Source organism: Zonotrichia leucophrys, chromosome 5 (assembly GCF_028769735.1).
Source record: "Zonotrichia leucophrys gambelii isolate GWCS_2022_RI chromosome 5, RI_Zleu_2.0, whole genome shotgun sequence".
Taxonomy (NCBI): domain Eukaryota; kingdom Metazoa; phylum Chordata; class Aves; order Passeriformes; family Passerellidae; genus Zonotrichia; species Zonotrichia leucophrys.
In genome coordinates, this window is record NC_088175.1 from 1711208 (window position 1) to 1737620 (window position 26413).

The 26413-nt window shown below is 45.3% G+C and overlaps 2 protein-coding genes across 3 annotated transcripts in view; one reads left to right on the forward strand and one right to left on the reverse strand.

Annotated features, from left to right (window-relative positions):
* Positions 1-18972, forward strand: part of RHOJ (ras homolog family member J) — a 64140-nt gene extending 45168 nt beyond the window's left edge. For both annotated transcript variants that reach the window (XM_064714017.1, XM_064714016.1), the window contains 4 exons: positions 2743-2801; positions 8644-8808; positions 9912-10007; positions 11325-18972. In XM_064714017.1, coding sequence (XP_064570087.1) covers positions 2743-2801; positions 8644-8808; positions 9912-10007; positions 11325-11471 — 467 coding nt within the window. In that variant the 3' untranslated portion in view covers positions 11472-18972. The remainder of the gene's footprint in view (positions 1-2742; positions 2802-8643; positions 8809-9911; positions 10008-11324) is intronic.
* A 4295-nt stretch (positions 18973-23267) lies between these two features.
* Positions 23268-25365, reverse strand: GPHB5 (glycoprotein hormone subunit beta 5). The gene is made up of 2 exons (XM_064715640.1): positions 25165-25365; positions 23268-23456 (listed from the first exon to the last, which is right to left on the reverse strand). The coding sequence occupies exons 1-2, from the start codon at positions 25363-25365 to the stop codon at positions 23268-23270; spliced, it is 390 nt and encodes a 129-aa protein (XP_064571710.1).
* Between the last annotated feature and the right edge of the window lie 1048 nt (positions 25366-26413).

The window sequence follows — 26413 nt, forward strand, 5'->3', positions numbered from 1 at the left end:
TTTGCCAGTGCAGCTCTCTCAGTCAGATGCCACCAAGAAAGAGATGGGCCAGCAAAGCTTCACAGCAGAGTAAATTTCAGCTTTTAAGTTTTTTAAGCGCTGAACATGTCTTTGCAAGCAGGACCCAGCCCAATCTGCCAGTGCTCAGGATGAGCCAGCAGGAGAGGCAGAGCTGGATAACGCTGTCAGCACTGATGTGTGGCACATGGCTCTTCAGAGTCGAGCTGATCTGCACTGTCACAGACATCTTTTCTGAAAAATCCTTTCCTTAGGATTTTTCCTCCTGAGCAGCTGAGTGGCCTCAGGAACAAAATGTAAACATTGATTATCTGCTGCTGTGGAATGCAACAGGTGCATCTGTGATTGGTCTCATGTTGGTTGTTTCTAGTTAATGGCCAGTCACAGTCAGATGGCTCGGACACAGAGCCCAAGCCACAAACCTTTGTTATAATTCTTTCCTATTCTATTCTTAGCCAGCCTTCTGATGAAATCCTTTCTTCTATTATTTTAATATAGTTTTAATATAACATATATCATAAAATAATAAATCAAGTCTTCTGAAACATGGAGTCAGATCCTCGTCTCTTCTCTCATCCTAAGACCCCTGTGAACATTCTGCACAGGTCACAATCTGCACCTCCATGTGCCTCACAGCTGTCCTGAGAGCATCCTGCTTTGGAGGAGCTCTGCAGGCTCCCTGCACATTCCACCAAGGACTGACAGGGAACTGCTGTTCACAGCCCCAGAGACCGCGTGTGCTCCCAAACACCACCTCGGCCAGCTGTGCACTGCAGCTGGAATGCTGCCTTCAGCTGAAGGGTACATCTTCACAGCTGGTCCTTGAGCAGAGTAAAACCTCCAGAGCAGGTCTGGCTCCTGCATTTCTTGGCACAAGGGCGGATTGGAGGCTTGCCAAGGTTGCAAGTGGGGGAAAAAAAGCAAATTTCCCGCTGCCTCCGGTGAGCTGTGCTGACACCTGTAACCCCACTGCTTCTGAGAAGGCAGCTAAGAAAAGCAGGAGTGTTGCCAGTAACTTACACACTTCATACCTCTGCTGGGCATTCTGGGATTCCCTACACCACAAGAAGCTGAAAACCACAGCACCAGGGAGGATTATTTTAAATAATTTCATTCAAGTCAGGTTGAAGGAAGAGGATGGGGCATCTGGACTGTCTCCTGTCTGTGTTGGTGGCCATGTCCCCACTCTTGTACTTCTTTCCCACCTTGGGCATCCATGGCCAGCGTCCATGAGTTCCCTGGAGCTGCAGAGTGCAGAGCTGAGATAAGGAGAGGGAGCTGCCTCCCCTTCCCCACCTCCTCCTGAGTGCACATCCCAAGGCAGCCCCAGCAGTGCAGAGTGCAGCCCAGCCTGCTCTCATCAGCAAGTCTGGTCCCCACTGAGCCTTTGTACTTCCAGGATGTCAGGTTTGCTCTTTATGTGCTGACAGCACTGCTGTGTCTCTGCAAGCAAATAAAGCTGCTGAATAGTCAGCCTGTCCAGTCACACTGGCAGAGACTCTCAGTCCAAGAGATTTCAAACAGGACATTGTTCCCCAGTGCAGGAGCTATTAAATTCCATAGATTTGTAGCTGCTTTTCTGCTACAAATTTTATCACCAAACAAACCAAAAATCAGCAGGATACTGCATGATGTTTTCAAGTCTCTTTTTTTCTATTGTTCAAAATAACCATTACTCATTCCCAGCCTCATTAATTGCAAGTTGGGATCACCTGATAGACACCAGTCTGAGCCTCTTCCCCCATTCCTGACAAAGTTTTATGTTCATTCCTAGGTCTTGCCACTTGTCCTCATGTTTAAAAAAAATTAATAGTCCATATGCTGCAACAATATAATTATTTTAAGCAACCTTCCTGACAAATGTTTGAAGGCTTCCTGTTGACTAATGGGTGGAACTGGACTGGCCTCCTTTCTTTCCAGTTGAGTAGTAATGATTTAAGCAGATTAACTGGTTAACTAAATGTCATTAACCCAGATCATGTCCTGTATAAGAAATAACACTGGTTACAGGAATCAGCAAATAATGGGGTAATGAGAAAACATTTTTGTTGATGTCAAAATTTGTCAGTGGGCTCAAAATGAAGTTCATAGTGATTTCTGCTAAAGGAGTAAATATGCTGGATGTGAGCAACAAACTAAGCTTTCCTTCGTTTGCCACAGAATGTGGTCAACATCCCTGAAAATATTCCAGCTCCTCTTCCTTCCTTGTCCTTCACCCACCACACAGTCCCAGGTACTAAACACTGCCGCTTCACCTTCACAGGGCAGGACAGCTGCCCCTCCAGTGAGACCCACCAAACACCAGCTACTGCTGAATGCTTCATCATTCCACAGCCTGGAAGGAATAAAATTATAAAAAACCTTCCCAATGATCCATGACCAGCCCACCCCAATGCCCATGGTGGGGAGGCAGGAATCCTGTGCTCTCAAGTCCAGGGTGTTCATTTGGTGTCTGCAGGGACAGGCAAATGTCCCCCTGTCTCTGGACCCTGATGGCAGCAGTGTGTGCAGCTCATCACCCTGGGCTGTTTGTGCAGAAATGAGATCTTGGCATGAAGGATTTGCTTTTGGTGTGATTCAGTTTGGGTTGGATAGATGTGCTGGGTTCAGGATGCCCAGTGGAGGACACCTGCTAATGTGTCTGTTGGCATTTTGGGATTAGAACACATCAAAATGAGGCCACTGGCCTGTGCATAAATAACATTTCTTGTTTCTCTCTTCCAGTAACCGTGACTGTGGGAGGACAACAACACTTGCTGGGGCTTTATGACACTGCAGGGCAGGTAAAGAACTGCAAAACATTTATCATTTTCCTTCCCCATGGCTTGTTTGTTACTGTCATACACTGGGATTTGTTGTTGGTAATGTTTGTGGAGTTTGTTGGGATTTTTTTCACAAATAATAGCAATCAGGTTTGAGTTGTAATGGTTGAACTGCTGACCTTCTCCCTTTCGTTTTCATTCTGTTTCAGCAGTAAAACACACACAAATACATTCATCCCTAAGATTGTGTTTTGCCTAATCAAAAAAATAAAGTTTGATGAGGCTGTGCAACCCCCCATATACCCATCTTCCTACTGCAAATACCATGCTTGGTGTAATCAGTGTTTTCTTACCTTTACCACATGGTGGCATTGAAGATACAGAGAATAATTCCCATTTTCAAGATCAGAAAACTGCTATAATTCAGCACTAGTCTATCAGTCACCAGCTGTTGACTTTTTAAGTGCTAACCCAGCCAGATTTGCATCCACCCCAACATCCCAACATTCTTCTCCCAGGACAAGTGTGTCCATTACAAGAGAGTCCGAATCCCATGCTTAGTTACATTTTGAATTCTTTTGCTGTTTCCACTGTCCACACTCTGATATGGTGTGATTGCACTCAAAGCTTGCAGAATAATTTCACCCCCTGGAGAGGAGAAGAAATTATTTCTCACTGCTTTGCTCTGCCAGCAGAAGGGCAGAAGGAAGTACAGGGAGCAACACATTTTTTTGTGGTGAAATTTCCCTCTCCTGACTCCAAATGCCAGTGAGTGATAAAATAAAGAAAGGGACATAGTCTGCACAGAAACCTTGCAAAAAATCATCTGCTGAGAGCAAGGGAGGAGGCTCCAGGTTCCTCACAGACTGGGAATGTTGTAACCCACATCCACCAGCTCCTCCAGTCACAGCTGACACTGAAGCCAGCAGGGGAGAAAGCAAATTTGGGAATTTGCTTCACTCCCTCTGGGTTCCAGCAGCCCTGGATGCAGGGCTTTGCTTCCACCAGGAAAGCAGCACCCTCTTGGCTGTGCTGGTTTTGGCCATGACTGACTGCTATGAAAGGCACAAACAGTGCAGAAGGAGACCCTGCTGTCTGCAAAAGGCCACTTCAGGCAGAATATACTTTGCAGCACTGTGCAGAGAGATCAAAAAACCCACACCAGAACAGACTGTCACTTCCAGAAAAACCTGCACTCAGCAGAACTGGGGCTTTGATGCTTTGGGTTTCACTTTCTTTAGTTTTATTCTTATCATGTCTCTGTAGGCAGCACTAGTCTTAGCTGCTTTGGTGGCCCTTACAGACCACACATCTTTCCTATCCACATGGTGAAAACAGATGATCCAAAAGCCAATCCCAAAATATGACCCAAGCCCTTGCCCCATGTCCAAATCCTGTTCAGTCTTTCATTCTGTGTTCACAAACTCTGAGCTCAGAGCCTGTGCCACGATCCATCAGCCCTGCAAGCCTTTGCAAGCCAGACTGGAGTTATATTCAGTTCCCAGTCAGTTTTCACCCCGTGCCTTAATATTCCTGCTTGTTTTGTAGGGCTGACAGTTCCACCTGCCACCCAGTTCCACAGCAACACCTCCTCTCACTCATTTGTCCTCCTGAGCCAGAAGGAACACTCAGCTGTCTCTTTGACAAGCCTCACCCCTCCATCCATTCCTCAGCATTTTGCTTCACACTAGACAGTTCCCCACCTGCCTCCAAAGCCTTTCTGTGGCTCCCCAAGCCCAGGTCCCTTCCAGACCCTGCTCCAGAGGACGTGGCTCTCCAGGCAGAGCCCAGAGCGTGAATCAGCCCCTAATGACTGGATTGTCCCCGTGGAGGCTGCAGGGATGATGCTTCCCACATGCTCCAGTTATAACAACAGATCATCTGGGTTGTTTCCTCCCTCCTTCTCCTTGTGCTGTGTGGCTTTCCAAAGGCATCAGTGTGAAGTCATAGCCAGAAATAGCCCTTGACACTGCGATGCTATAAAACATATGCTAATGAAATAACAATTGAAAAATGTACTCCTGCAGCAGGACCCTCTGTCAGCCTGAAGGGAGAGCTGGCAGAGACCCCAGATTTGAGGTATCTGGTTCTCTGTATCCCTGGCACAAATGGTCCTAGGAGGAAAAAACTGTGATCTTTTTGCTGGGCTGGACTTAGGTGCAAAATGCTTTAGCAGAGTGTACAAGAGATCAGCACAGCAACAACACAAAAACAAAAAAAAAATAGCCAATTCTGCTGCATTTTTGGGGCACAAACACTGCTGAGCTGATGGCCAAGGTGGAGGGGAGGGAGCAGCACCAACTGATCTTGGTCCTGGCAAGTCACAGACAAATAACTCAGCAGGGCCTGGTCTGGCACTGGCATTTCCAGGCCAAACCAGTGGCCAGGCAATGTTAACTGGGAAGCCTTGAGCTCCCTAAATAGCAGGCAGCACAATGCAAGCATGAGCTGGGAAAATAAATAGATAAAAATAAATTATTGATCGGCCACAGCCTAAGCCCACAAGGACTCGAGTCCCTTCCCAAACATTGCTGTCACTTGCTACAGCACTCCTCCCTGGATGGGGCCCATACCCATGGAAATGTTCAGTCCCTTTTTTACATTTTTTGTGAGATTGACCATCACTGAAGGAGAAATTACCCAGTAGGCTGTCTTTTCTAAAGGTCCACGGCAAGGTTTTATTTTATTTTATTTTATTTTATTTTATTTTATTTTATTTTATTTTATTTTATTTTATTTTATTTTATTTTATTTTATCTTTTTTTTCTTCTTCTTCTTTTGTTTTTTATTTTTTATTTTTTGCAAGGCCATCAGGCCTTCTCCTGGAGAGCAGGTACAGAGAAGGGGTCCTTGTCTGATGTGGTCTGGAGGATCCTGTTCATGTTCAGGAGCCCAGATCAACTCTTATCCATGATAATTGTGTTTTAACCTGTCTGTGAAAAATTCCATGTGCCCTGGTGGGAGGTGAGACCTCTGCTATGAGATGCAGGGCTGTCCCTGCTTACAACTTATATAATACTCTGTGCTGATAGCTCAAATCAGGAATGCTCTTCCTGAAAAATGATTTTCTAGGGATTCAGAAGGAACAAGGAAAATGAAATTAAATGCAGGCTCCTGGAGCTGTCACAGCCAAGCAGAGTGTTCATGGTTTTAATCTGCAGTTTTAATGGTACAGTAAGTCCCAGCGCCTCTAAATATGCACGTCTGGAATATTGAAAATGGCTATATTTAGCCAATTTCTTCCCAAAACTCCTGGATGAGGATTCCTTGAGGCTTGCTGCCACCACGTGGCTGGTTCAGGAGCCAAACCCAAAGCACAGAAAAGATCTTTGCTGGTATCAGCCCGTGGTGGCTGTGCCACAATCCACCTCAGGTTTGATGTTCTGCCTTCAAACAATGTCCCATAATCAGGCCAGGCTTTCCTAACCCACAGCATCCACATAAAGCTGTCCCTACAATGCAATTTCTCCTCTGATCCGTTCAGCTTGGCATCCACTTTGTCTCTATTAACCTCTGCTGGGGGCTGGCTGCCACCTCCGGAGCCTTGGATAAATCTCCTGTCACTGACTTTGCTCCTTCATGAGCTGCATCGCTGGTGCACAAACCCCACAAACCCCACTAACATCTCTGAGGGGTTTTTCCCTGCTACTCCTTGAATCCACTTCAATTCCTAATCCACTTTCCTGGGAGGTGATACATCCAAACACCTCCCCATGTAAATCCTTCTTCAGATCTTTCTATGCCACTGTAAAGACACAGTTATGCCACTTGAAAAACACTCTGGTTTTACCCCAAATACTGTGGCTGTGAGGGCTGGTGGAAGTAAATGAGAATTTATTCTTCCTGTCAAAGTGGGTTTGGGACAATAAACATCCAGTTAGACAAAACAAAACATTTTGTTTGTGTTTCAGGATGCTTTTTTAAACTTTTCTTTCCTGACACAGAGCTAAATTTGGGCTCATGCTTCCTTTCAGAATAAATAATTAAATTTTTGAGGATTTTTTTAGAAACAGTTGGTGCCAACTGGTTTTGAGTAATTCATTGGTATATTTTGCAAAATAGTGTTGATCCAGAAGGACTCTGGGTCAATTTATTACTGTGTAGTCAGTGAAAAAGACCCTTCAGAAAGGTGATTTGCCAGTCTCACTTCCCAATTAAGGCCTCTCATTAGCTGACTCAATCAAAGCAAGGCAGAAATCAGGCTGCACTAAAACATCATTTATTCTGACACACACTGAACAGTCCTGCATCACTTTCTCCTGCAGGACAAGCAGCAGCTTGCATTGTTCCTGCCCTAATGTGGGTTTTCCCTACCTAAAATAAATGTTCTTGAGTCTGAGAAACAGCACCCAGGTGTCTTTTTTCCCCCTTTTATTAACCTTATTTCCTTGTATTAACTAGTCTGTATCTGCAAAGCAAATCACACCAGCTGAGTTTTCACACAGTTATAACCAAAATCAACCAGACTGCAGAGATTTGAGACTTGTCCAGAATGCAGAAACTATAAACTGCAGATCTACATTGCAGTCAGGCTTGACAGCAGCATGTATTATTGTTTCCCACACTCCAGCTTTGTGTTCCTTTCCCCTTTTTTAATTCTGAAACCCCTAAAAAAGCCTTTGGAGCAGATGCATCCTCTCTAAAAAGCATCTGTTTCATTGCACTGGAGTTTTCTAAGAGGTTTCATTGAACAGTACCCACCAGACACAGCTACAAATGCTCCCACTGTCAGACAGAACCAGGCTGTCCCTTTCACATTGCTTGCAAAACCTCTGCTTGCTCTCAGCTTCTCAAGCCTGAAAACAGACCTGAATTCTTCCCTGAAACTCAGCTATCAAAGCCAGCTCATGACATAGCACAGCTGGGATTTGAGTGTCTGAAAATTCACCTTCTTCACCACTATGGAGAAAACATCTCCTTCCACCATGCATGGCCTGTGGAAACACTAAATCACCCAGGTACCCTGAGTACCCAGGTACTGCAGGCTGGATTTGATCTGCTTTTTGGTTTCAGGATGTCTTGTGCTGGCTGGCACACTGCTGTGCACCCTGCAGGACTGTTCAGCATCACCTTCTGCACCACCATCTCCACAGAGAACACAAACAAGACTTGTTCACACAATCACAGCATGATTGAGGTGGAAGGGACCATCAAAATTATCTAATTACACACACACACCTCACCAGGGATAGGGGACACTTTTCACTAGACCAGCTTGCTCACAGCCCCATCCAGCTTTGAACAGCTCCCAGAGATGGGGCATCTTTCAGCTCTTTTTGGTAAAATGCTGATAAATCATTTTATCAGCACTTTTGTCCTCTGAAGGGTGGTTATTCCCCCTCCCAGCAGCCACCTGGAGCTTGGGAAGTGTGAATGAGTATGGACAGTGCTGACCCCTTCATCAAACCCAACATGACACCCCCCCTTGCAGTCATCCTCACCTTGTGACTGTCACAGACATCTTTTATGAAAAATCCTTTCCTTAGGATTTTTCTTCCTGAGAAGCTGAGAGGCCTCAGGAACAAAATGTAAACAATGGTTATCTGCTGCTGTGGAATGCAACAGGTGCATCTGTGATTGGTCTCATGTGGTTGTTTCTAATTAATGGCCAATCACAGTCAGCTGGCTCAGACAGAGAGTCTGAGCCACAAACCTTTGTTATCATTCTTTCCTATTGTATTGTTAGCTAGCCTTCTGATGAAATCCTTTCTTCTATTCTTTTAGTATAGTTTTAATGTAATATATATCATAAAATAATAAATCAAGCCTTCTGAAACATGGAGTCAGATCCTCATCTCTTCCCTCAACCCCAAACCCCTGTTAACACTGTCACAGTGACACTCCCGCTGTTGTCCCCTGGCAGGAGGATTACAACCAGCTGAGACCCCTGTCCTACCCCAACACAGACGTGTTCCTGATCTGCTTCTCCGTGGTGAATCCTGCCTCCTACCACAACGTGCAGGAGGAGTGGGTGCCTGAGCTGAAAGTCTGCATGCCCAACGTGCCTTATGTCCTCATAGGAACACAGGTAAAGCCTCTCCTGAGCATCTGGAAAGGTTTCCTATTGAACTCATAGGAAATTCAGCCAGATTTTCCCATTAGAGGAAATTGCAGGGACTAGGAAAGGAATCCAGTGTGCAGGTGTCCAGACTGGCTGGCAAAGCTCATCCCATATTTTTATTCAAATGTATATTAATGTGTCATAAATACCTAGAGGGAGAAAAGTTTTCATACAGATCTCTGATGAGGAGGAAAAAAAAACCATCAAAGTTTGTGGCTAGAAGCTGAAGCTAAACTTCAAACTAAATTTTAAGAATGGGAGTAACCAGCCCGATGACATGGGAAGGAAGTAGCCTCCCTTCATGCTTTTGTATCAACATTACAACTGGTGACTCACCATCCTGCTTGTGTTACAGTGATTGTCAGACTGAATGATCAAACCCCTTTATTTTGGCCTTAAAATCTATTAATCTGTCAATCAAATAAAAATGCCTTAAATATGGGTTTGTTACCAAGACACAGAGTGGATAGAGACTGTGAGGGAAGGGATACAACCATGTGGAAAATGTCAGAGCACTGGACAGTAAGCTAAGTCAAATTAGAGAAACAGATCAAATGCTGGTCAAAACCAAAGTCTTCATGCCACAGGAAAGGCAAATAATTCAAACACTGGCTTTGTTTTTTACATTGGAATAATCTAAAATACCCATTTAGAAATAAAAGCATTATCCTTTGGATCACACAGTCTGAAAATGGGCAGTTTTTAAATGCCAAAATACTTCACTTTGATGTTTTCCGTGGAAACAAAGGATTTTGTTTCAAGCCAGAGTGAGCAGTGCCAGTCTGGCCTGTCAGGGTGGGGTTTGGGTGATGCAGTGCAGGGTTGCAGCAGCTTCCCCCACCAGTGGGGTTCTTTCCTGTACCACTCCCATCTGAGCTGCGGCCCAACAACCTGCAAAGGAGAGCTAATTCATGGTAAACTGAAACAAAAATAACAGGTAAGTAAATGTGCAATTTATTTCTAAGTATCACCTGAGTTGAGGAGTGATACAGCTGCCCTGATGTGGGTCTGTAAAGCCATGAGTATCTGCCTGAAGAATCACAGCCCAAATTTTGTGTATTTTGCCTTAGATTGACCTCCGTGATGATCCCAAAACTTTGGCGCGGCTGCTTTACATGAAGGAGAAACCCCTCACCTATGAGCACGGAGTGAAGCTGGCAAAGGAGGTAAAACAGCTTCCTCTGATGCCAATGAGGCTGACTGATCCCAGCTTTCCTCTGGGTTTCTTTCCTCAAGGCTCCCCCAAGGCCCCTTGGCCCCAGACAGAGATTGGAGCCTCTGTTCAAACAGGCTGGACCCAGGCACACCTTGTGACCCCTGAGCTTGCACTTCTGCTGTAGTGTCAGCTGGAACACAGAATATCCTGAGTGGGAAGGGACCCAAAAGGGTCAATGAGTCCAGCTCCTGGGCATGCACATGACAACCCCAAAAATCCCACCATGTGTCAAAGAGAATGGTCCAAACACTTCTGATCTCTGGCAGGTGCCATGACCAATGTCTAAGAAAATCTTGGTTCCTCAAGGTTCCATGTGAGGAACACAGGGCAGCAGGTGGCAAATGGGCATCAAAACAGATTTTACGGCCTGTTTTATCTAAGTCAAGTGTTTCTTGCTCAGGGTTCTGCCAGGAGATGCATGTGGCAAACGCCTCTCTGCAGTCAAGCCACCTCCTGTCAAACTCCTCCCTTTCCCTTACAAAAGCACAGACAGCTGGATTCCCACGTATCCATGGCACTGCAGGCAGCAGAGAAGGTGCTCCCAAAGTTTCTGTAGGACTGTACATTTCTCCTGGAAATGCAGGGGGTCAGAATCACTCCCCAAGCTCTGGGGTGCAGGATTCTGGATCCTGGCCTTGTCCATTTATATGCTGCAGGTGCTATTATTGTCCCTGGCCCTCAAAATCAAAGCATCCATGAGCAGAACAAGCTGAATAAGCCACAAGGTTGCTGAATAAGCTGAGGCTGCATTCCCAGGCCTCTGTGGGTGTTTGTGTCATGCCAGCACACCCTGGAGACTCCTGTCCCAAAATGATGCTTCCTCATTCCCAGAAACCAACTGGAAGCCCTCCCCAGGTAGCAGCTCCCTGGGACAGGAGGAGGCAGGACACAAGAGTGACAGTTCAGGGGAGAAGAGCCAAGTGTGTGAGGGGTTCAACTCCAACCCAGCATTTCCTCAGAAGCCTTCCCAGCTGCACAGGCAGGAGGCCAAGCTCCTGGTCCAGCCCTCAAACATGGGTGCAGCCCCTCTCTCTGGAGGGTTGTGCAGGGAATTCCTGCAGGAATTCACTCCCATGTGGTGAGATACTCATGTTGATGCTGATTCCTCAGGATGACCACATGAGCTTGTCCCTTCACCCCAGATACAGCCAGATACAAACAGAGAAATGGTCTCACTCCTTTCTAAATGCAGGAAGATGCTGGAACAGCATCACTCTGTGTCTCCCAACAGTGGTTACTGACTCTTATTTTCCCTCCTCTCTTTCAGATCGGAGCCCAGTGCTATCTGGAGTGCTCAGCACTCACACAGAAAGGCCTTAAGACTGTCTTTGACGAGGCAATCATGACCATTTTCCACCCCAAGAAGAAGAAGAAGCGCTGTGCAAAGTGCCACAGGTGCTGCACCCTTGTGTGACATCCCCTGGGAGGCAGAGCCAGCTGAGTTCAGTGAAACCAAGCAGGTTAGAAAGGCAATGAAGGTCACACACAACTGAAACGGGGAGCATGATCAGAAAAGGGTCCTTCTTACCCAAATATAGGAGCTCTCCATGCTGTGACACCTCCAAGCTGTATCACCCTTGGCCAACTCCTGTCTCTGTGCTTTCCTAACCCTCCAGAGCTGTTTGGCAGCCTGGTCCCACTGCTGCAGACTGCACCAACAGAAACCAGGATGCCCGCTTGGCTCCCCACCTTAGGAATAAGGTGAAGGTGGCTTGTGACAAAACAAAGAGCTAAAGACAGCAAAAGAAACAGGAGAAACTCCTTTTGTGGCCTTAAATAAGAATTGATCTAAATTAGGAATTTGCAGTCCTTAGGAATTGAATATGAATTGACTGAAAGCACATGGAGATCTATAGAAATCTAATATGTAAGATATACACTATAGTTAGGATGTACTTTAAAACTGCTTTTCTTTTATAAGACTTGCTAGTTCAGGAGATACTTTAGTTTGTTCAAACCACGTGGAAGCAAAGGTGGAGTCATTCCAGTTTATTTTCACTTAATGGTGAAACTTCACAGCATCAGGATGTTTCTGCACCCAAGCTATCAAAATGGATCAACATTTACCTCCAGACTCAAGGAATGTTCTTACAACTAAAAAAAAATGCAAATAACTGTATTTTTTTACAGAAGAATGTCAGGCTGAGCCATGTTTCCTTAAGCTGGGAAAGGAAGTACAGAGTTGTAGCATTAATGTACTGAAACAAAGAAATTCTGCCACCAAAGAATGTTGCCTTAAACATGAAATAGCAGCATGGAACAATCTCTCTTCCAACTGAGAACAAGAATGAGACACATTGCCATGGCAACTGAGAATTTACCTTACAGATCAGCTGGATTTCTACGTCTCACCCAACAGCCAAGAATAGGAAAAAAAAAATGAATAAAGCCAAAGGTCATACCGACATTAAGTGCTTTGAGGTGATCCAATTGCCTTAAAATTATCCTTTTTTTATGAAGTATTTCTGTAAAAAACCTCATCAAAGTGGAGTTGTGAACTTGTTGACTTTTTGTAGCCTCCCTCCTCCCATTCATTTCTTCTCTGTCTGCTCCCATTTCTCCATCTCCACAGAGAGTTCTGTTCCACAGTGTGGCTGCAGTCCTCAGGAGGGGACTTTTCCACAAGTGGCAGCTACAGCCACCAGCATGGAGATGGAAAACCCAGCCCATGGTGAAGGGAAGCTCTTGTGACCTCCCCTTGCTGCTGGGAAATTGTGCCTTGTGCCTAAAGGCTCTCCCAGGCCCTGCAGCTTTGCACATCGCAGCACACAGACACTCAGAGGTGAACTCAAGGGTGTCTTGTTACCTGCAGCTGCCTCTGGGTACCCTGGCAGTGCCACAAGTCTGCCTTGTCATGGATTTCGTCCCCCAAGCAGGAAATCCCAGCACCAGCACGCACAGATTTGAAGATGTAACTCCTTGCAGAAGCTGTGTCTGTATGCAGCATGTCCAGGAGTGCCAGGAGGGAGCAAGAGACAGCAGTGGGACAAATGTCCCAGCCCAGGGACATGGGCCCTGCTCCCCTCTGCTCCCCATCCCAGAGAATGGCAGCCCTCTCCCCTTGGGGAGCACGGTGTCCTGGCTGAGAACACTCCTGCCACCAAACAAAGCAGGGAACTCCAGAGCTGGTGCTGGCCACAGTGACTGCAGCAGGACATGGGAACAGCACCCAGGGCACGTGGAAGGGGCCAAGGCTGGTGCAGTGCCCAGTCCTGCATCAGGACCAGGCTCATGGATCTGAGCTCCTCCCTCAGCACTAACTCCATGTCATACAATTGTAGGATGCTTTGGGTTGGAAGGGACCTCAAAGATCATCTAATTCCAACCCCAGTTTACCATGGACAGCTACAGAAACCAGCTCTGACACCCCTAAACATTTCCAGGAAGAAATCAACAGTTCTCTCTGACCAAAGCCATCAGACTCTAGGCAAATGCTTTGCTCTTTTTTTACCCAGTGGCTTCCACTCACCATCCCTTTCCCCTTGCACACAAACATGGATCAAAACACAGTTGAGCCATACCTGAGACAGACAAGTTCCCCTCATTGCTGGTGACTTTTTTGTGCATATTTTCTGTTTGGTTTTAATACTTCAGAGGCCCTGGCTGCTAATTCCCAGCTCTTGCCATGCCACAGAGTTTGTGTCCATCCCCAGGCAGAGCAGTGAGTGTTCACCTCAACAGGACACTGTCTATCAGCTGAACTATAATGTGTAAAAATATATTAGAGTATGAGGAGAACTAGGCATGGATTAAATAAATTAATATTTAGGCTTACAACATGATTAGAATTCCGCTGAAACAACAACAACAAAAAGGCCTTGAACACATTTCAAGGAAATTATATCTGCACTGTGCTGCCTTTCACTTCAGTGGAAATTAATTAGGACGATTGGTTTAGCTCATGTAGGTTGCTGGAGAGTGATGTATGAGTCTCTGGTGGAAGAAGGTGAAGTCTGGTTTAGCTGAAGCACAATGCAAGGGCTCAGGTTGGAGCTGCCTGGTTTTCTTAGAGCTTCAAAAAATGTGGAAATAGAGGAAGTAGAAAATCCAGAGTGACAGCTGAGCTCATCCTAACATAACAAGCACACTGGAAAAGTGAAATGGAGCACCCTGGCATGCAGCAGGGAATGCCACAAATAATTAAATTGGGGTTTTTGCCTGCCACTGAGTGCCAGGGGCGATTGATAATCTTAATAGAATGGCATGGGATCAGCAGTAAAATCAAAAATCAAGTGAGAAGTTGCAGCATTGATGTAACTGCAGTGGTTTGAGGGAAATAACCTACAAAACATATGGTGATGGAGAAGCTGAAATGCTGCTGCCCTAATGTGTTCAACTGCAGCAACCCGAACAAATCCTTGCATGGAGGAAGCAGATAGAAAAGTGTTAATATACATACAAAAAATGTTAAGGCTAAGCAGGGGTTTCTTTGCACTTACAAAATGGAGCATGTCAAGCTTGTGAGACAGTAAAATTTCAAGTTTTGCAAACTGATTTTGACCAAAATTTGAATTCTGGGAGCTGCAAAAGAGGGACAGTGGTTACAATCCACTGAGAAATGGCCTCTGCACTGCATTTATTTTCTTTATTCTTCTAGCAAAAATAAATGTTTTTTGAAAAGCCATGTTTAATGCAGGTCCCATAAACATTTTTGTGTTAGGTTATGAACACACACCTGTCCATGAAATGTGGCAATTTCTCCAGGATCTGCCCTGTTACACTATTTTTTTGGGGAAGGCAGGGACAGCGCAGGCCAAGAGGCTTTAGAGAGGGATTGCAGGCAGATGTAAGGAGAGTCATTGACTATCTGGCAAGTCATACCTAATGCCTTTTTTAAAAGCAGCAGATGGTGTGTGAAAGGCAGTAAAGCTTATTTTCAGAAAAACCACAACAGCATAGTGCAAGTGCAGGCATAAGGCCACAGATATAAACTTCAAGTTATTTTTCAAGCACCATTAGTAATAAGGAAAGAAAATCAATAAAGGACTGCCAGGTGAAAGGAGATGGGTTTACTCACTGTGAGATGAGCTAGAAATCAGATCCCAATTTCACCTTAAAAGGAACGCTGTTAAGGAGAGTCATAAAGGTTAGAAACCATCCCTGGAACTTATTTGACAACGTCCCCTAAATGCAGCTGATGTCAAAGCCTTTCCTGACAGAGCTGCCTTTGCTAATAGCCTGCTGTCATTTCAAAAGCACTCACAACTTACAGAAAACTTGCTGGATCCTGTAAAACTCATCTCCTTTGGCCTCTTCTGAAACCTTCCTGTTCTACCCAGAGTTCTTAACCTGAAGCTGCTGTTTCAAACCCAAAGTATTTTCATGCAAACCTCTGCAAGGAGAGATTAGAGGTATTTGAGAGAGATCTCAATTCATCAGAGAGTTGTTATCACATGAAAACCTCCTACATATGCCTCTGCCCTTCAGAGCCCTGTGAAAACACCAACGATAAATGGGACAGTCCTGCCACTTCCAGCATGACTTGAAGGAGGTCCCAAAAACTCACAAAGTTTGTCCTGTGCCTCCCAGAGCTCTGAAAAGTTGGGGAGAAGGCAGAAACAAGCCTCTAACCCTACTCAGGTCCATTCTCATTTGTTCAACTGGATATATGCCCTGTGTAGGTACAGAATTCACCCCAAGTCCAGTATGACAATCAAAACAATAATTTCAGCAGCTGACATTGATATTTGTCACCTTTTTTCTCTTTTGAAGCACTCAAAGCATTCAAAATAGACACAGAATTAAATATAGCACTGCATCTTAATATGAAATAAAGTTATTCCAAGTGCTTTTATTAAAGGGAGAGATTTTGGCAGTCTTCCTCCTACTGAAGAGAATCTCTCTTCACAAGGAGCTGTCTCCAAGTTGTTCATGTCTCATTCAATCCCACTGGCACTGCTCAGGTCATGAGGGAGGCTCATTGGTGATCTGTCCTTGCAGTTTAATTGCCAGAAAATCTCTGCCAGCTGCTCTAGTGGTGGTGGCCTGTACTCTTTTGAATCCCTGCAGGAATGGTGACCCAATCACTTCCCTGGGCAGCCTATCTCTCCCTTTAATTCATGTAGGAAAGATGCCCATCTGCTTTTATACCTTGCTCTGAGCCTGTGACCTTTTCCTGTAACTTTTTTCCCCAAGTGACACAGCAAATACCTCTTGACTCACCACACAGAAACCTCATCTGGATTAAAAATAATTTGCAGTGGCATCAATCTGTCTCAGGCCAGGATTATCTAAAAGCACATTTGTCTTCTCCCACAAAGTAATCCACATGCTCACGATGGCCCAGGGACCATTTGTTAAACAAAGAGGGAAAATGCAGGAATGTGGCTGCACATGCCTTTCTCCATGGATTTTCTTTTTCCCTGAGGACAACCTGTGATGTTGTTTTATCCTACATTAAAAAAGGAAAATCTGGAAATAACAGAACATTTTGTTGGTTCACAACTCTATAGGAGTGGAGGAGCATCTGCTGTGACAGGAGGTGAGCATGGAGTGACCTACGTCAGATAACTTCTAGTCACATTTGAGCTCTTTGCAAAAATGAAGACAAATTTCCACTATGAATGTTTATTTTCCTCCTCTTGAATAAAGACCATCTGAAAGCAGGAAAAAGCCTCCCACTGATTTCGGTAGTGGCTTGTGATCTCAGCTGTCTTCACCTATCAAAACAAAACAGGAATAGAAATATTTTTGCATCAAAAAGTCAGGACAAAATCACCAAGTCATGAATGCAACAGAATCACTTCTGCTTCAGGGGAGAGCTGCAAAATCAGGGCCCAGAGCCACAATTAGTCAGTTTGATCCTAAACATTGAATTTCATTTTAAGATGTTAAGGGGATGCCCATAACTAGAACAGCAACAACAAAAAAAATCTTCAAATTCTCTTTGTTTCAGTTAAAGCTTTCAGAAACACGGGAACAAAAATCTGTTCTCTTGGGCAGTTCCAGGAGCCACACCATAACAGCAAAAAGAGTCAGAAGCTCATTGTAAGGAGGAAAATTACTTCAGAAACCAAGAGCAACAAGCAAAAACTCATGTGAATTGCTGTCAATGGTGAAAAATCTCTTCAGCTTTGAAAATATGGATCCCCATCCCTTTTCAGATTGTGCAGACCATAATGCAGTGTTTGGCTGCTTCTAACTATAATAGTAGGGTGGAATTTTCAAAGATGCTCTATGTTGGCTTCATTTCAATTCTCATGAAGGCAATGGGAAATTTTAATGGGGTTTTCCACATGACTAATGTGGGAAATGTTTGAGAATCTTTATGTTTCCTCCTTTTCTGACCTTTTATTTTGGCTGACCAAGCCTTGAGCACACAGATACACTGAGCCAGGTCCAAGAATCCTCTATACCTTCTGGCTGCTGGTTAAGGACTCCTGAAAGGAGTTGGGGCATCCAAAGACTTTGCTGAGGTCACCTTTGGAGGCTGGAGCTGAAACGCCTCAGTTCAACCACTACTGAGCTGAACATGGAAGTTGCATTTTAATAACAGTGTAATATTCAAGACATATGGTTATCTTTGCTTAAAGACCCTAAACTCATTGCTGTCACTTAATTTCATCTCATGCCACTCAGGACACCAGGTTTGATGTGGTTTTGGTGAAGATCAGTTTGAGCTCTCACTGATACCAACTCTGGTGAATTTTGACTTTGATTGGATGTTAATGAATTCAGAGTAAACAGCTGTCACCAGTCTACAGTTTTCAGATCTTCCAATACAACTTTTTTTTTTTAATTGATAACATGTAGAAAAATTTGTCTCGTGTCTGTCAAAGTAGTTTGTGGGTTAATCATGTCCAGAGTGTGGCTATCCTGTTGTCCCTCTCTGCATTTTTCCCCTAAATAGGCAGCTGCTCTAACTGCATCACAGACCTGGCAGGCACTGAGCTGCCCTGTCAGCATGGAGATAATGAGCCAAAACTCCCCCAAGTCTGTAAATATTAATTCACTGATAAGCAATAACAAAAATTTACATGAGAGGGGAAAGACAATGGCAAAGTCTTCTTCACTCATGAGCAGAAGTGACCCAAGCCCAAGGTGCCATGTGGGAAATGCAACAGAGCAGGACATGGTGTGGTGGCAATGATGCCCCAAAAAACATGGACTGAGGCTCGTGAATGGGCTGGGAGGTGCCTCTGTGGAGTCACACCTGGGGCTCAGCAGCACCTTGAGACTGGGAGGACTTCAAAGAAAGCTGCAGAGAGGAGCAGGGAGATGGAGTGTGAGGACAACTGAATCCAGCTTAATGTGTCATGATGTTGATGCACTTCTACAAAACCAAGAATTTCACTGCACAGAGATTCTCTGCTCCCCCAAGAACACAAAGACAAGGACATTTCATTCCTTTATTTTCATGCTTAATAGTTATACTTAAAATTAGTTCTTAAGAAATATTTAAAACTAACAGTTCAACAAGTTATTCTGATTGAATTTGTTAAGCAGATGCAATGACCTCAACACAAATCAGAACCTAACTCATCACCAGTCAGGTCTCAGCTGGTTAGGAGAAAGAGTCACTTACTTGATGTGAGCAACTGAATTTTTCTCTCTTAAAAGTTGCTGTGTGCAATATTGCTGGAATATGGGGCTGGTGAAACCAAAGGATGGGCACTAAAGCAGTATGTCTGACTTTTGAGTGGTATGCATTTTTTCCAAAGATTAACCAAATCTTCAGAATTCAAAGCAAAACAATTTCAAACCAAGGAAATTCAGTTTTTAAGCAAATGTGTTCTGCATAGTTTAAAAATCATGTAAACACTATTAATTTCCTATTTACAGCACATAATTCTGTACTCTTTTGTTTATCATCTTTTAAACATGTAATTACTGTATATTGTAATGCACATTAATATCGTTTATTGTACATAGTTTATTTTAACAAAATAAATGTATTTCAAAGTATTTTGACAGCATCCTTTTGGGGAGGTGTGCTGCTGTGTTTATTTTCCCAGATGCTCATCACATGCACCTTGCAGGACTTTTCAGGTAGGAAAAACACCTACAAACATATTGGCAAGGAAAATGATGAGCTGTGCACCCTGTGGTTCAGCAGCCAGGGCAGGGAGGGTCAGGAGGGAAAGTGAAAAGCTTATGGTGATGAAGAATTTACGGGAGGAATGACAGCCCTGCTGGTGTGGAAATAAGAATATGACTGGCTCCAGTCTTCCAGTGCAGAGATGTGGATTTAAAAAAAAAAAAAAAAAAAAAAAAATTAATTACCAAAAAAAAGTTTTTAAAGTGCCTTTGTTACCCAGCTGTTCATTAAAATTCATTTCAAGACCAGAAGCAATCTCATTGACCCGCTGGTCTGGTCTTCAAGTTAAGCCTAGAAATCCCACCATTCCTGAGCAACATCCCTCATCTTGGTTGGACCAAAGCAAGTTTCACCAGAGGAAGGCTCTTTTCATCTTCCTGCAGCTTGTGAACCTCAGCAAGTTAAACTAGCCCTGCCTGCAGCACTTGCAGAGAAAAGACAAAGCATATCAAGGTTTACTCCAAATAAAGAGGCACTGCAGCCCAAATCCCTGGCTGCTGTGAATGGATACATCCTCAGAGGAGCCAGGACAATCCAAGAGGGCACAGCATATACCTGGAATATATTTTATTTACTTCCCCAGAGGAAGGTGGCATTACTCATCAGACTTTCCATGGCCTGATTTTATCTGGGAAGAAGTGGGACACAGGACCGACATGTCTGGGATTAACAGCAGTGTGCCAAAGGAATCCCCCAGAGCAGAAAATTCCTAAATTGCTGCCAGATAAGGCTGGGTGGATGTAGCCAAGGGAATAATGCAGCCATTAATTTCTACAATAAACCTAATAATTTCTATTTATCCTGCAGGCACTGAGTGCACTGAGTGCAGGGTACAGTTGTGCCTGGGCACAAGGGGCCTCAGAACCTGTACACTGCAGAACACACTGTAGAGAGGAAACAATTACCTGTAGCATCATTCCCAGTGTCCAAAAGGGAAACTGAGGCACAAAGAAATCCACATGGGAGAGAGAAAACCTCAGAGGTATCACTGCCCTTATGACAAAAAACACTCCTTGCAAACACATACCAAAGACAGAAAAGCTGTCTAACTGCTTTGGACAAGTTGGGTGGTGACATCTAAATCCATGGCTTTAAAGAGCATTAAAATGCTCCCAAGCAGGTGACATTTGCCTGGGAAGAAGCTTCTCATGCTCTGAAATATGTGGGCTGTGTTGGCTGCCCACAAATTCTGGGCAGGATGTACCACCCCAGCTTCAGAATTAAGGATGTGAAAACTAAAGGTCTGGTCACAGGTTGTGACAGGACAAGGACTAATGATTTTAAACAAAGAGAGGGTTGATTTATACAAGTGTTTTACAGAGACGATGGTGAAACACTGGCTAGAGAGGTGGTGGATGCCCCATCCATGGAAACATTCCAGATGAGGTTGGACTTTGAAGAATCTGGTCTAGTGGAAGATGTTCCTGCTCTTTGCAGGCAGGCTGGACTAGAAACAACTCAAACTATTCTGTGATTTTAAGTATAAAACTTGATATGAATTTAACAGAATTAAGACCTACTTGTGTAATAACTTCTGGGGGTAAAGTTCCACATTTGCAATCTAGTGTTGATTGGATTTCTGTCACTCAGGGCATCACACAGCATCTCTTTTTCTCTCCTCCTTGAAAGATCACCAGAAAGCAGCATTTTGCTGATTTGGTTTCATCAGTACATCCTTCCCATCTCCCCCTTCTGTTCCCCAGGCTGGCTGCATCAGTCAAAATCCTTTTCCCACCCTGTAGAGTTTTGTTCTGATCACTTGCTGAGGTTTCTACTGTCTCACCATGTCCGGGTTCAGCCCTGATTTCCTGCTGGCTGCAAAGGAAGGAAGTTTGCCACTTTCTAACCCTGCCTCTAATCCTGAGACTGCAGCACAGCCAGACTCCATCAGAGAAATTCAGTGAAGGAAATGACTTCACACCAAGGAGATGTTTTGCAGGTGTTCACAGCTCTGGCAAAGAGTTTGTAGGAGTTTATAGATATTCTATGTGAGAAATCTCTACACAAGGAAAAGGAGGGAAACATTGCTTGAAATTGCTTTCATACTGCAGGTTTGAGGTTTATTAAGGACACAAGACAATTTGCAGATTTCCCATAATAACTGTAATGCCAATTGACAATATCAGAGGGATCGTGATGTGCAATTTGAAACAAAACATGAGGATTTTTTAAAGGGTAGTTAAACTCTCCATCAGCAAAAAAACTGCTCCTGATGCTGTTGGACAAAGCAGCCTCTATTCAGAATTACAGAATGGGTGATCTTCCTACTCAGTCATAGTACAGCTTTTACAGATAAAAAATATTACATTAACCAATAAATTAGGGGTTAAATTAAATCTGTCTCAGTGTGGACAGGACACCTGGGGTAGCTTCAAGCATGCATCCCTGTAAATGAAGGTGACTGCATCCAGGAGACAAGGCACTGAGTGGGAGGAGACAGGTGCAGGTATTGCCCTGAGCAGCAATTCTCTCCTAATGGCTATCTGAGAAGGTGTCTTTGTTTTGTGAGCTCCTTTGGGCCTCTCCCACTTGGCAAATCTTCCTTCATTCGCTTAATTTCCCATTTTGCTCAGGGGAGAAATGAGGGATGAATGTGTGTCCTCCTGCAGGTGGGAACCAGGGAACAAAGGCACTTGTGTGGCTGTGGTCACAGGGGGCTCCTGTGGCAGCTCCCAGGTGTCCCCAGAGTGGGTCTGGGGAGGTGTGAAGTGTCCTGTGGAACATCTGCTCTCTTTCCTGTGCTGGACATGTCTCACCCACCATTTTGGACACTGCACAGCTTTCCTGCAGGCACATCTGGCTGTCCCCCAGCTCTGTGTGCACCCTCAGAGGAGCAGGTCTCAGGGAGCTGTGGGAACACCCTTCCTTAGCTCCCTCTTTCCCACCACCTCAGCCAGGGGCTCGCAGAAACCAAACCATGATCGTTGCGTTTTGGCTTGGTCGCTCTGACTCTGGAAACTGTCAGGAGAGATGCCTTGGGCTCTGCAGAGTCTCACTGATTCCATGTGAAGCCATTTCCCCTCCAAATCCCTGGACAAAAGCAGATGGTTCTGCACATAATGTGAATCTCTCTGGTTTTTTCTTTTTTTCAGGAATTGTCCCTTGTAAGGCAATTTTTTTTTTCAACAAAATAGCTGCAATAAAGCAAAGCACTGAAATACATGCTTAACTGTAAAAGTCCACTGATACTAAGCAAAACACTTAATCATGAGCTTAAGTCCTTGGCTGAGTCAGGGCTGAGTATGCATTCTCCCTAATTTCAAGGTAGTGATCTGAATACTTATTTCCATTTCATTGGCCTTGAGACCTTTTTCTTTGACTGTTACTCCTGAATGACTGCAGGGTAAGATTAACTAATGGGGCTGGGAGGGGGATGTGATGGAAGTGTTGGTAACTGCATTTATGTTACTGGGAAGAAGCTAAACCCCAGATGAATCAGGCTGTTGTGGAGGAGGCAATGTTTTTGTGGGGTATTTCCACACCCCAGTGGCTGTTCAGTCCATGTGCAGGGAGAAAGGTCACACAGAGGGAAGGGAAACTGCAACATTTCTTTTTATGGGATTTGCTTTAGGAAGGCTGTGGGTTTCTACAGCAATAATGCTTTGAGAAGCATAAGGAGAGTGTGACAGTGCTCACAGGGGTCTCAGGTTGAGGGAAGAGACGTAGATCTGAGTCCATGTTTCAGAACGCTTGATTTATTATTTTATGATATATATTACATTAAAACTATACTAAAAGAATAGAAGAAAAGGTTTCATCTCAGAAGGCTGGCTAAGAATAGAATAGAAAGGAATGAATAACAAAGGCAGCTGCCCCAGACTCTGTCTGAGCCAGCTGACTGTGATTGGCCATTAATTAGGAACAACCACATGAGACCAATCACAGATCCACCTGTTGTATTCCACAGCAGCAGATAATCAATGTTTACATTTGTTCCTGAGGTCTCTCAGCTTCTCAGGAGGAAAAAATCCTAAGGAAAGGATTTTCATAAAAAGATGTCTGCGACAAGGAGAGGAGATTAAGCCTCCTCTGCCCAGAAAAATCAGCGAGCAGCAGCATTTCAGGGAGAGATCAAATTCTGGGCTGATTTACACCCTCCAGGATACTGGAGGCACCAAGGGTGTGAAGCTGGGGCAGAATTCATCCCCTCCTTGCCCAGGCTGGGAGGGGAGGTCAGTAGGTCTCACACTCAGTGGTGGCAGTGGAGCAGATGTCACAGTCACAGCGGATGGCCACTGGGTAGGTGTAGAAGGGATCCACGTCGGGGGCACACCTGGGCAGCTTCACCGTCACCATCCTGGTCTCGTTGTAGGTGCAGATCCTGTGGTGGGACTCGATGTAAGGAGGCTCCAGGATTGGTTTCTGCAGGGGAGAAATGCTGGCCTCAGGCAAAAAGCAAGACAAACATCTGGAGCCCCAGTTTCCTCAAGGGGATTTTGTGTGAATAGAGGAGCTACTGGATCAGGTGGAAGGGGCCATGGAATAAATTTTAGGCTACATCCTTTAACAGCTTGCCTCTTGGAGCCCTGCCATGGAGGGGAGTGGGTGCATGTATGTGTTTCAGTTCGCTTAAAGCATAAAGCTCCAATTAAAACCTGCTTGAAGGAAGACAAAAGATTATCCCAAAAGTGGATTTTAGCAGAGTATGAGTGTTTCGACCAAATGCTGTCAAAAGCAGCTGCCTTCTTCCAAATGCATTGATTTTCCATTAAACACATTCTGCTGGAAGCCCTTCACGTGTACAAGCTGCCTAAGAGCAGGACTGCATCCAGGTGCCAAGGGCTGGGTTTTTTCTCAGCCAGACTAGTCCTCCCTGTCAGGCTGCACTTCCACAAATCCCAATGGCTGTACACTGTGGGGAAAGTTCTTGGCACAGCAGCCAGCAGAGAAGTCTGCAACTCCTCTGGAGAAAATCAGCTTGGCCAGAGACCTCAGCCATCAGAAGATGATGGGAGCCTGAAGGCCTTGGAACCCACCCTGCCACGTGGTGTCACAGTGGCATTGATTTTGCTGAAAAATCAGTTTCTCCTTAACAGGGGCACCCATTTTCCAAAGACTCCAGGAATGGGCAGCACACACAGGAATGGGAGCCCACTGCCTAATACCTCCCAGCCAGGACATATTTTAATTTCTTTCTTTGCCTCTGTGCTGTGCAAAGAGCCTTCCCTGGGAACCAAGAAGTGGGAGAGAGAACAAATACAACATTTCAGCAAGAAGATGTGCAGAAACCTTCCCTCTTACAAAGGCACATCCAAACACATTGTGGTGCCTTCTGGAAACTGTTGAATCCGCAGCCAGGTGTATTCAGCAGGAGAGGCTGCAAGGTCTGAGCTTGGGAACAGGGGGAAGCAGGAGTCAAAAGATCCCTCCCAGGCACCTTATGGAATCTGCCACCGGTGGCCTTTTCCCTCATCCCAAAATGTTAAGAAGAAGGGGAGTCAGGGTTGGCACACAGAGCCTGCTCCATCCCTGGTCACTTATGTAGAGTCCTTGTCTTCATGCGGACAAAATCCCTCTGAGACACTCAAGGTTTTCTGAATAAATTAAACTGGGATTGGCCCCTTGAGCTCTCCAGTTGCTGAATGGCAAAGACACTCAGAAACATGCTCTCTGACACATGTGTGGATGAACTTATGCTCCTTCTTTCTCCCTCTGTACACCCCTAAAACTTAAGCATTTCAAATTTATACAGGGCTATGACTTAAAACGGGACCGAATTAGAAACAGACATTATCTTTGGGATTTGCATTTTGGAACAAAATATATTACCCATTAATTGGGGCCTCCATCCTAATCTCCAAGGAATATTTTTTTTTCAAGCAAAGTAATAAAGTCCCCCTCTCCTTAAGTGTTCAAGCTGTAAGAGGCTTTCAGACTGCGCAGTAAGAGCATTACATAAGTGCTTCATTAATATCATCACATGGCTTCCATTGCCCTGTGGGGCAGGAGGGAGGGGACAGCCAACAACAAACGCTGCCAGGGGGCCATGGGCACTGGGGCTGGGTGTCTTTAGAGGGATTTTTTTGGGGGGCAGGCATCAGCCAGGGGTGTCGCTGGGTCACAGCCTCACCTCCCAGGTCTCGCAGCGGCCCCAGCAGGCGTCGGTGGTGACCCGGAGGCCGCGGCAGCCGCGTTTCCTGGCCATGAAGGTGAACTCCCTCACGGCGCAGCCCACGAACGTCCGCAGGTCCAGCGCCGAGGCCGCGGCGGCGGCGGGGCCGGGCGGCAGCAGCACCAGGAGAGCTCCGGGGATCAGCCAGGGCAGCTTCATGCTGAGGGCACAGGGGACAGGAGGGCAGGGCTGGGAGAGCCAGCAGAGCCCGGCAGCGAGAAGGGCGAGTGGATGGGCTCGGATGAGGCAGGGGTAGCCCTTCCTCCCTTCAAACCTCATCCTCACTCGGCCTGGGAGAAGAGGGGCCAGGGGAGGAATGAGGGGTCGCTACTCCCAGAAGTGGAAAATCTCAGTAAAAAGGTCTGTCACAGAATGCAGCCGAGCAGTGGGAGTTTGCCTGGAAGACATAAAGTCACCAGCTCATGCTTCAGCCCCTCTCCATACTCTCACACGCCCAATCTCCATATTACACATTTGTTTTGCAGTGTATGCCTTTCTACCACACTGCTTGGACCGTCCTGAGCTCACACAAAGCCAAGATCTGCACAGCTGGGAGCCAAGCATCCCTGAATTTGTGCTACAATCTCAGCATCTCCCAAAAGTATTACTGGAGAGTAATTGAGTAAAAATAAAGGAGAGTAAAAATCCTGGAGTATTACCAGCACCCAGTGCACTGGACTGGTGCCATTCCCCTCCCAGGGCTGCAGCCAGAGGGATTTGGCTGAACCTTCAGCACAGCTCACACCCAGCCCAGGCTGCCAAGGCAGTGACCAGAGCTGGGCAGACAGGGGAACATGGCTAAGGTGACCACAGGAACCCTCAGTTCCTCACACCGGAGCAGCCCAGCGCCCACCAAGATCCTCTGATACCTGTTGACCTTCTGTCTCAGCAAAGAAAGCGAGCAACTTCTCTGGAACAACTCCTATGTCAAAAAAAGAGTGCTGGAAAGTAGCACTAAGCCATTTTACAATTCACATACTTGCATTTAAACACATCTGTCTTAGAAATCCCAGATTTGACACTGAATTTTGAGAAAGTCACCTACTTCATGGGGCACAGAGTGCTTTGTGCTGGGGTCTGTCCTCAGCTGGACAGACCAAAATTAAGTGAGCTGGGACTGCCATTTGCCTGGCTGATGCTTGTTTCTAGGAGTTTCTAGGCTCCTCTTAAGCAAAATGATTTAAATTTGCTAAATCAGAGCTTTATA